General features: G+C 37.0%; 2 protein-coding genes across 3 annotated transcripts in view; one reads left to right on the top strand and one right to left on the bottom strand.

Moving 5' to 3' along the window:
* Positions 1 to 2,611: 2,611 nt before the first annotated feature.
* On the bottom strand, positions 2,612 to 7,689 carry LOC111326418 (uncharacterized). Its single transcript, XM_022930414.2, has 2 exons — positions 7,516 to 7,689; positions 2,612 to 4,795 (listed from the first exon to the last, which is right to left on the bottom strand). The coding sequence occupies exons 1-2, from the start codon at positions 7,569 to 7,571 to the stop codon at positions 4,342 to 4,344; spliced, it is 510 nt and encodes a 169-aa protein (XP_022786149.1). The 5' UTR covers positions 7,572 to 7,689; the 3' UTR covers positions 2,612 to 4,341.
* Positions 7,690 to 7,830: 141 nt separating this feature from the next.
* Positions 7,831 to 10,556, top strand: part of LOC111326402 (uncharacterized) — an 11,414-nt gene continuing 8,688 nt past the window's right edge. The window contains exon 1 of one of the 2 annotated variants that reach the window (XM_088732342.1): positions 7,831 to 8,203. In XM_088732342.1, the coding sequence (XP_088588468.1) occupies positions 7,838 to 8,203 (366 nt within the window). In that variant the 5' untranslated portion in view covers positions 7,831 to 7,837. The remainder of the gene's footprint in view (positions 8,204 to 10,556) is intronic. The other variant, XM_022930389.2, reaches the window with a different exon arrangement.

Below are 10,556 nucleotides of genomic sequence, written 5' to 3'. Positions count from 1 at the left end.
ACCAATCCTTTGACTGGCTTTGTTACAGATAAATAAAGGCTGATAGTTTCTAAAGAAACTGTTTGGGGCTGCGTCGGTGGGGGCAACGAAATAATTTGGATATATCAACAAAATTGAAATTGATATATCCAAATTATTTTGTTACAGATAGTATTTATGTGATTATTGAAATTCAAATTTGAGTCAATTGTGACTCCGAGAGGTTGGAGAGTAGCGGTCGTGTTGATTTTCTCTTTGTTTACTAAGATAGCGCATTCTTCGATGTTATTTTCAGAGTTATTGTTGCTACCAATAATTAAGGTTTGGTATTTTTCAAGGTTACCAACTAATAGATTAGATTCGTACCAGTTGGTTGTTAAATAAATTTCTTGCATCCGATTTTCCTAATTCAAAAGAATTTTCGATTTATTACCGTCAGTAATCCATCCGATTTGGGGCAGATATGTGCGATCTTACACCAGTGCCTTTCATGAACAGAAGCTTTCAAAACCTTTCCGTCCAATTTCAGACGATACCGATTAGTTTTAGACGATCTTATACGATTTTAGACTGTCTAACCGATCCCAGACGTTTCTCTCCGATTATGGAAAAAACCGTCCGATATATATTACACGATCCCATCCGAATTTCAACGATCCGTTCGATTGTAGACACCTTAGCTGGAGGGGTGTGGACAAAACCTGGCCTAGGCCATGGCCTACCCTGTGCCCTACCCTATGGCCTGCCGGTGGTCAGATTTTTAAGAACATAAAAATAAAATCAGTAAGAGTCGAACGAATACGCTGGTGTACAATTATCTGTCTCTGAAAAGGGTATACTAAGAGGTCGCTAACACGATTTTCAACGTCCGAGGGAACGAAACACTGCAAATATCGCAGCACTCAACCATAACGGTAGGTTAAGGGAGAAGGGAGAGGAGGGGCCAATATTGCGTGGTCGCAGAGGATAAACAAAATGGCGGTTTTATGATGCAGGCTGTCAATTGGTAACATATAGTGGAGTGCTGGTGTAAAAATGTAATGAACGGCGTTATATTGGAGAGCATACATATCCAGGTAAGAAAGCGCAAGCCTTACGTGCCAGGCCAATTTTTTAAGTGCCCTCAAGTGCTGTAGAGTATTGAATTTGCAACGAGCACCCCGGGACACGCACGCATCACCGTCGTAAACATTTCGCAAACTTTACATGCTTTTCCAAAGAAACGGCCAGTATTGCACTGATTTGAAAGGAGAGCTGATATGATGATGTTTGCCCAGAAGTTGCGTTTAACCGGCTTCTGTTCCTCGATTTCCTCATTCTATCAGAAGGTTAAGAAATTTTGATCGGAATGTGGCCGCCAAAACAGCAGAGGAAAGTCGTTGTTAAGACAGTACTCAGGAAATCGTTGAGAGGTTTCCAGCAGTGCTATCCTTTTAAAAATCTGACCACCGGTAGGCCATAGGGTAGGCCACAGGGTAGGCCATGGCCTAGGCCAGGTTTTGACCACACCCCAGCTGGAGGTTAAACTTTAACGGTTCCATTCGATTCGAGTTGGAAATGTAAATAAAAGGAAAGAAGGGATCTTCGACGATGCTCAGAATTCTTAATGATAACTACGGCTGGGAAGAAGCTTGACCATCTAATGTTTGATGAAGACGGCTCAATCTAGCCAAGCCGGATGAAAATGAAGCAGAAAGATCGAGGCCAGGTAAACTGATCAGGTGTAACAGTTATCCTTCTCTGTACCGTGATGTGCCTTGCTTTTGGGTATAACTACAAAAATCTAGTGTCCTGTCAAGATTTACAGAACCAGTTCATGACATCTACAGAAAAACGTGATTGCGCGTAAAACCGGTCAAATTTCGGCTGCGTATGAATAAGCTTGGTAACATAACTCTCTTAACTAGATAACGCGCCCAGCAGAAAGTGGCTCAGATCAGTAGGTACAGGTTTGGAAGTCTTTTCTGTAGCTGTACCTCAGGAAGTCACACATGCTCACCGCGATATAAGCCAATGCTCAAAACTGATTTTTTAATGGAGTGTTGCATGACATTCAATGCCCTGCATGCACAGTCACTGATTCGCGCTTTCATTTTGAAGCGTTACTGTAGCTTTGAAGGTTTCTGATGTATGGTTGCCGTTTATTTTTGTACTGGTTGCCAGAGGAAGCAAGTCAAACTAAAAAACAAATACAGATTTCTTTAAATATTGAATAACATTTGAGAGTTTTTAACGAAATTTAACTTACAATTCGTAGGGCATTCCATACATCTTTTAGATCTTTTCGTGATCTCTGGCTGACCGTTATTTGAATATTGGATTCTTCGCGACTTTAAATAAAAAGAGGTGTTGGTCCCAAGACTCCCTGGGACAACGCTCTGGCGCCAAAACTATAAAAAAACGAAGTGCAAATCAGTCACCTTCCCATTCGGCTATTCCCATTACTTCTAGGGGGATTGAAGGCAACTATACATGCAGCACCAACATTCTGCAGATCTGCAGAGTAGACTAAATTTGGCAACTGTGGAGGCACAGTTTTCGCACAGAAATCTAGGATTGCTGTTCATCGATGCTGAAAAAAGATTACAAATGAACTTCACCACTAATTCTAAAAAGTGAGGTACAAAGGTGATTAAGTATCCTTCATTTAATGTTGTCATAACAAGAATACATTACTGTAGTTTTTTCCCTGAATATCATACTCACTAAAAAGAGTATAACAAATCCACACAAAAAGCTAAATGCACATTTCTGCTACAACAAGCAAGTTAAGGTTGCAGCTTCATACAATCTGAAATACACCATGCCATCTTGAATGGAATTGTGCTATCAATAGCCTAGCAGGAAAGTTTTTTCTTTAAGCCCAAAGATCAGACACTACAACTACATTTTAGTTGCTAGAACTGATTGGCTATGGTTTTCTGTTTTAAAATATTAAATATATTGTTACATCTTACTTTGCTAATTACCTACAGTAGAACCCTGCTGACTCAAACTTTCAAAACCAACAAAAAATAGTTTAAGTTGGTACGGGTTCAATTTTTTGGGGTTAACTGCAAAGTATCCTGTTAATAATTAACAAAGAATCATGTTCTTTATCATTCTTGCACACTTAATACACATTTTGATACAAGTGATTAGTTTTATATGAACTTTTTGATAAGGATGATTAATTATGGAAGTTAAAGTCAAGTGTTTTACAGCTTGGGAGGTTTGACGGTTAATGACCAACATTTTAAGTTCAAGCTATCAGGGTAAATTTGTGCATGGAGAAAGTAAAATTAGTCCAAGTAAACCAAGTTTGAGTTATAGTTAGCTGATAGTAAACAACTGAAAAATCTAGGCAAAATCAAATTTTGTTTGAGTTGAAAAGGAGTTTGAGTTAACCTAATTTCAGTTAGCATGGTTCTACTGTCTTTAAGATCCTAGAGTGCAAATGGACCTATGACAAATATACAGAACTAAATATCATTTAACTTTGGTTCATTTCAAGACACAAAAACTTAAAAACTGCTCTCCACTTTAAAACCACGACACAACACTTTGACTAAATTTACAGTGTACATTTCACCTCAATAACATATTTGGAGGTGTGATTTGCATAAAATGATGTAGCAGGCTCTCAGGGCACTTCGATGTTTCTGAACAAAGGTTGCTACAAAGCATGTGTCCCCCCTTAGAAACAACTCAGTTATGCCTGCTAAGTAGAACACACAATGTTGACATAATATCATTAAGAGGAAACAACCTACTTAAGAATCAGATGCCCTATGTTGTCAGTTTGTCAAAATTTTTGAACAAAAATTGTATGATCTTGATGCCTCAAACAATGTTCAACAGCTTTACACACAGATTACTGCTCAGTAAAATTTCATCTACAAATGTTAAATCCTCCCTGAACTTTGCAATAAATTACACCCTACATGACAAAACATCAGCAGGCTATACTTAAAAATGATAATTTAAAAAATGCCCCTTCACAATGACAACAATATTAACAATAATTTACAAGGAAATAAAAGGAAATGAGTGCACAGAGTTACTTCTACCTACTGCAAAAAATGTCTAACAGAAAGTAACTCAAGAAATACACTTAAGGAAATTTTGAAGATGAGAAGTGAACATACAATACTTAAATACTTGCACTTAACTTAAAAGATAGGAGCTGTTGTGACAAAAATTGCATGAGAAGAGAACTGCTTCTTCAAAAGAAATGCTTGCTTTACAATTACCTTGAATTTAAATTTTACAGTTCTGATTTAACCATGTATTGGGCATAGGAACACTGAATACATTGGACTAATGGTAACAAAATAAGAATGAAGATAAAAAAAATGTGACAAGTCTCAAATGAATAGAATATTAACCAAAAGAGATGTGTGAAACTCCACCAGGAGGAGCATGAACTTTAACTGAGGTAGGAGCAGGTTCATCTTGGCCACGCCCTGCAATGATGTCAGTGCCCTTCCTTGGTGGTGGTTTAGCTGGTTCTGTAGGCTCCTTAAAAAGTGATGATTTTTGTCGTGCCTCTTGGTGAGGGTTCACTGTGTGAGGCTTTCGTGGCTCAGGCTCAAAAGGTTTGGCTACTGGTGCAGGTTGGTTTGATTCACCAAACACACTGGAATGTTGCCTTCTCTGTTGACTTTGCTTATGGTGATCAGCTGCTGTGTCAGAAGCAGGGCCAGCTGATGCAAAGACATTTGATTTGTTGCGAGCTGCTTGGCAGGCATTTACTTCTTTCCTGGAGGCAGGTGGCTCAGGTGCATCACCTCCAAAGATACTGATGGATGTTTTCCCACCAGGAGGTGCAAGAACTCTGTTGTAAGAATAATAAAATAAAGCTCATTGAATTATTTGATTGCACATAACTTGCAGTATTGCAGTTAATAGCTTAGTGACCAATTATTCTTGTGATGAAAGTTAAAAAAAAAAATCTAATTTGTTTTCAATTTCCCCATTCCAAGTTGCGTATTCCCACTAACTGCAAGAAATGTTTCTTGCCAAATATGTCAAAGGTCTGGGTGAATAAAATTACTTCAAACCATCTGTCTCATTTCTTATCAAATCCTATTTCATTTGGACCTATTAATCTCATTTTATTTTCAAGCCCTGAGCTCTAAAATTATTTCCACCCAACAGGAAATACCCTCTTGTATTCTGTTGTACCTGTTCACAAAATATGTGAAGTAAAGGCAAAATTGACTTTCTGAGTTTTCAGTTTCACCAAGCTAATTCTTATAGCATTTCTCGGTGACCTTTGGAGATGAAAAACCACATCTATGTGAAGCAGGTACAAGTGAGGTTTTTACCAAATATTTTAAAATTCATATGCAAAAAAGTAAATATTTAGCAGTGAAAAAACAAAAAACAAAACAAAAAACTGAAATTGTTGGAAAAGGCAAATTCCTGAGGAGCCTGCAGAGGTATACTATGAAATCTTTTCAAAACTTTTAAAACCTCAAAGGTCAAGAAAAGCCTGCTTATCTTGTGACTATCCCTTAAATAGGTGACACTGTTTGAGAGCATTACACAGCCAAGTACTTCCAAAGCATGTGAAAATTGAAATTTCACACCCCACGAACCAAAATTGGTGTTTAAATAAAGAACATTTATAAATACTTGACACCTACATGTTAGAATACCGGAGTTCCTTTACTTTATTCCAAAAAAAAAAACGTTTATCTATCAGTAGATTCAAATTGTGCCCAGCATCACTAATCAATCTAAATTAACTGCAAATGAAGATATTTTGCATAATCTGTTCATGATAATTAATCATATAGTAACTGCTTTTTATGAGGTTTTTAAAGTACCTATCAAGGAAACTTCTGTTGTAAATAACTTGTAAACCAACAGAAAAAATATCAGTCATGATATTAGAATGAGGACTCGAGAGCGAATTTCCTTGATAAAACATCATTAAAAAACAATATCAACGACCTCTCTAGATCAACGTAATTAAAAGGGCAGACACCATTTTGAGCTGACCCGCACGTCACACTAAGAACACAACACAGCAATAAGATTATTTTCGATGAGCAGCACGATTTTAGGAAAACAACTTCTTTCTAAGGAAGTAACGAAGTGATCAACTTCACAAACTGAAAGTGCGCGATAACACTGAAACGATGCTACATTTGCAGTGGAAATTAATTTTATTTACCTTACTGTCAATTTCATCAATACTTGTGTGTTTCATAGACGATGAAATGTGAACGTTTACATTTTGTAATGAGGAGTCGAAGGATTTTATTTGGAGAGTAAATATGATAAGGATTAATCTTTTAGTCTGCCCTTCTCATTTTCCTCTCGAATAAGTATTCAATGTTTGTACGTGATGTTATAAAAAGGCCAAACTTTACATTACATAACCTTTACAACAGGTCTACAACACTCCTTTGTGTTATTTTTATTGAATCGAACAGCAACAAATTTGCATTTGCTTGCATTGGTGACATCGTGTGATTTCAGCGAGACAGACGAAACTGAGCGGTGATCTCTTGTTTCACTGGAAACTTTGGACAGTCAAATAAATTAAACCCAACAAGTTTTTCGCATCTTGAAATAGCAAAATCGTGAAAGACGTCTACAAATAAGCTGGTAAATGTCTTCAAATGCCATACATTTTAATTCAAATTTAATACTGAATAGAAACTTTCGCTTTGATCACCTTCACGCTTCATTGTAAGAGGTGTTTGCCTTGGCCTTGTAGAAGTCATATTTCGAACGATCTTGGCCCATAAATTTAGTATTAACATCTAACAGCTTTTTACAGCAACAGATAACACAATTACTGACTAAATTTCGGCGTGATACTCAGCAAAACCCGTGAGATGTCAAAATTTGCCTTGAGGCTGTTAATAATTTATGGCTTCGTGGATCCGCCTTTCAAATACACGCGGTAAAAAAAATTGCTTTAAATATAGCGAGCGTTCAAATGAAAAAAGTAGAACTAACGAGGACGATAGAGTTTCCTTCAAACATAACTAAATGGGGCGTACTGTTTTACTTCGAAAAATCAAACAGATCTATTTTTCCAGCGGCAGAATAAATCGCTCTATTCAAGTTGTATTATGAAAGAACAGCATGTACGCAAAGAAAACGCGGCAAGGTTTTCCGCATAAATGCATCTACTTAATCCAAAATTTGAAGCATCGAAGAGTTGAATGTGTATTTAAGATATGTTCTGAGTGTTTTATCGAGCTAGCAAGTGCCATACAACTTCAGAATTCAACGCTTTGTAAGAGATCTTCATCACAATGACAAATTGAATTTACATAAACTACACACAAAATGTACCCGAGCGAGAAATCGAACAAGCAAAGTATAAAGTAAACATTCTTTGACCATTAAAACTCCCTCAAACTAATATCCAAACATTAACAATGTCTGATAAATAAAAAGAACCTTTGCTTAAATCTGTTAAACAGACAGAAGACAATACACAAAGGTCAAAACAGGCGAAAAGGACATTTCGTACGCGGAGAGCAGGTCTGCTTCGTAGAAAACCGTTTGAAAAAGCTAAAGACAACTTACTTCGTAGATATATTGGTCGAGTCCGTTATTCCGATCGTGTTATCGCAGCTTGACATGGTTAGTTTCGTCAAAATACCGAGCTTTGGTGCTCTCCAGTGAGGCCTTTTGAAAACTCCCTCCTAAATTCAACTCGCTTAGGCCGGTGATATAAAATTTATGACAGGAAGTAACGATAATCAAAATAAGACGTCTCCCGGATGTAGACAATCCAACTAAAACTTTCAAATGGTTCTCCTTCCCTCCGCTGTTCCAATTGGTTAACTGAGAATATTGCTGCTATCTGATTGGTGTCTTGTCAGAAGATTGACTTCTGTCTCACCGCATGGTTGGCAGGTTTCTCCTTGCGGCGGGATTTTCAGTAGTGTGTACAAATGTAATTTTGTTTTTAGTGTTAACTCTTATTTTACGCATTACCCTCGTTCTTGCGCTTTATCTGAAGTCTTTAGCGTTGAATATGGGAGCAGAGTGTGGATTTCAAACAAAGCAACAGCTCAACGAGTGTATTTTGCGCTGCCCATGGTCAGAATACCCGCTTCCTCCAGTACATAGAGCTTGTCGAGATGGCGATATACTTAGTTTGACATACTTGACCATTCAAGGAGATAGGTTGGCAGTTGTTAGCGCAATTAATGCCCGGGATCAATTTCTAATGTGGACACCTATACACTGGGCAGCTTATTTTGGAAAGGTGAGCATTAAAATCTGACATGATTCACCCTGAATTTTTCAAACACCTGGGACGCATTTTCCATATTACCATACCTCCGATCGGAAAGTCAGTCTTTTTCACTTTCTAGTCTCCGACAGAATTGTTGATCGGTCGTTTTATAGTGTTAAAGAGTTTATTTTCGTATCTTTTCCTTGTTTTTGTCTTAGCTCGGCTGATAACATCAAAAAAGCGGTGTTATTTCTATAAGTGAACTGTTAAGAGTTCTTGTAGCAATATTGTACTTATGATCTCCGGAGTCGGTTGCTAATAACTAACTCCAAATACAAGCAAAGTAGCAACAACATTTTTTTCATGCATTTCCGCTATACTGTTAACACTGAAATACAGTTTAGACGCCAGAGTGTCGCCGTCCTCGTCTTTGTGTTCAATATATCAAGAGTTTCGGTCTGTCGTGACTTTTTGTTGGTATAATACTGCTTTTACGGAAAACATGTTTCGGTCCATTTGCGTAATCATCAATCACTTCCCTTTCATAATACCGCGATGTGATAAAATTGTTTGGCGAGTTTACCTCCTGAAAATAGGGGAAGAATGAAAAAATGTTTCTATCATCAAATTTCCTTTTCGACTACTTTACAGACTAAGTAAGCATATGTGACCTAAGTTGCCGTTATGTTGATCATTAGTTCAAAATGTTTTTTTTAGATACCAACGCCATCAATACTAAAGTTGGAAACTAGTTACTACTAAAATTGACTCCAGAGAATTCAATATTTGGACAGAATTGCCAGTGATTATCATAGAAATTTTGAAAACTAAAGGCACTTGTATAGTCCAAGTTATCTTAAGTCACAACAGGAAACTCTTCAGGCCGTGAGATTTCTTTTACAACTTTGCTTCTGAAATGTATTGTAGGACGGTTACCCTTCCATGAAACGTGGAAATAAACCTCAATTCTTCGAAACATATCCGCTGTTTTTAAAAAGGTTGTATTTATTCTGAGACAAGGATTTAGATCTGACGTATGCGTATAGTACATGGACGAGTGACGTTCTCGAAGTCTAGTAAAAATGTAAATTGTCTTAAGTTTTGTTATCTGGGGCAGACATTTTAGACTGTATCTTTCAAGTTAGTCACCTAGTCTTTTACTTTGTTTTCCAATGTACACTTTAGAAAGTTGCAATCCATCTAATTGTAAGTTGTTGTTTTCTACCCTGACAGTTGTTAACTCATTTTCCATGCTCAACTAAATAATTGCCTTGGACAGACACTTGTTTATGAAAAGAGTATCTGTTGAAGCATTGTCTAGGTATTCATTATTAAAATTTCTGCAGTTTGTGGGTCTTACAACTGCTAACTGTTATGAGGATCGAATTATTTTTACTGAATCTGTCACGCAATCTCAGACTTTTCTAGAATTATCTATAATCTGTAATATTCCAGAAACTTCTTTCATGTGACTCAGCAGTTTCCAAAAATAGTACAACTTGTAATACGCTATAAATAGTAATAGAACATTCTAGATAACTAAAGTAAATGTATAAAAGCTGGCTTGTGAGAAGTACAAAGGAGATTTGCCCGAGGGCTTACCCTCGTGGCTTGCTGACTGAACTTGTGGAAGCTATGATGTGACAAGGCTATGACCTTTTGACCTTGCGATATCCGGAGAGAAGAAAGAGATGAAAGAGACGATAGTCGAGAGAGGAAGAAAATAGAGAATACAGAGTTTACTATGGAGTCCTCTGGAAGAGTTTGTGTACAAGGAAAGAATGCGATAAATCAAGAAAGCCAAGCGCTGTGGTCTTCAGTCGGCGGATGTTGGAATTGGAAGTTGATCAAGACGACAAACACTTACACGGCATGAAGGATTGTAAGCCTGCTCTATGAACTGCTTAACTTAATCTTTAACCTAAGTAAATTAGACAATGTAAAACTAATTAAATAATAGTTAAAATGGGTAACTGCTTATTGTTACATTTTTGTTGCGTGCCATATATCGTACTCGGGAGTCTATTTTCATATATGCTTTGTTAGCGGACATTTGTTGGTCATTCGTGCATGTAACATAACAAAAAAGTACTTTTTTTTATTGCTGAGTACAGCTAACTGTTATGTAAGGTTTGTAACCTTGACTTTGAGAAAGTAAGATTTCATTGTTGATTAGTAATTATAATTGACCCCAAGTAGGGCTTGTGAAGCATCTTTTTAATGATTTCTCGAAAAAATATGGGAATTAACAACTTGATTTTCAAGATGTGGAAAAATCAAACACAAAAGCCACAAGAATTAAGGAGTGATCTTGAACTGAAGCTCTTGATTATTAAACAAAATCTCCATGTTAGTGCCATAGAATATTTATAATGAACAGTAT

The sequence above is a fragment of the Stylophora pistillata genome, chromosome 9 (genome assembly GCF_964205215.1).
Source record: "Stylophora pistillata chromosome 9, jaStyPist1.2, whole genome shotgun sequence".
Classification (NCBI taxonomy): Eukaryota; Metazoa; Cnidaria; class Anthozoa; order Scleractinia; family Pocilloporidae; genus Stylophora; species Stylophora pistillata.
This window is presented reverse-complemented; position numbering and strand designations above follow the sequence as displayed.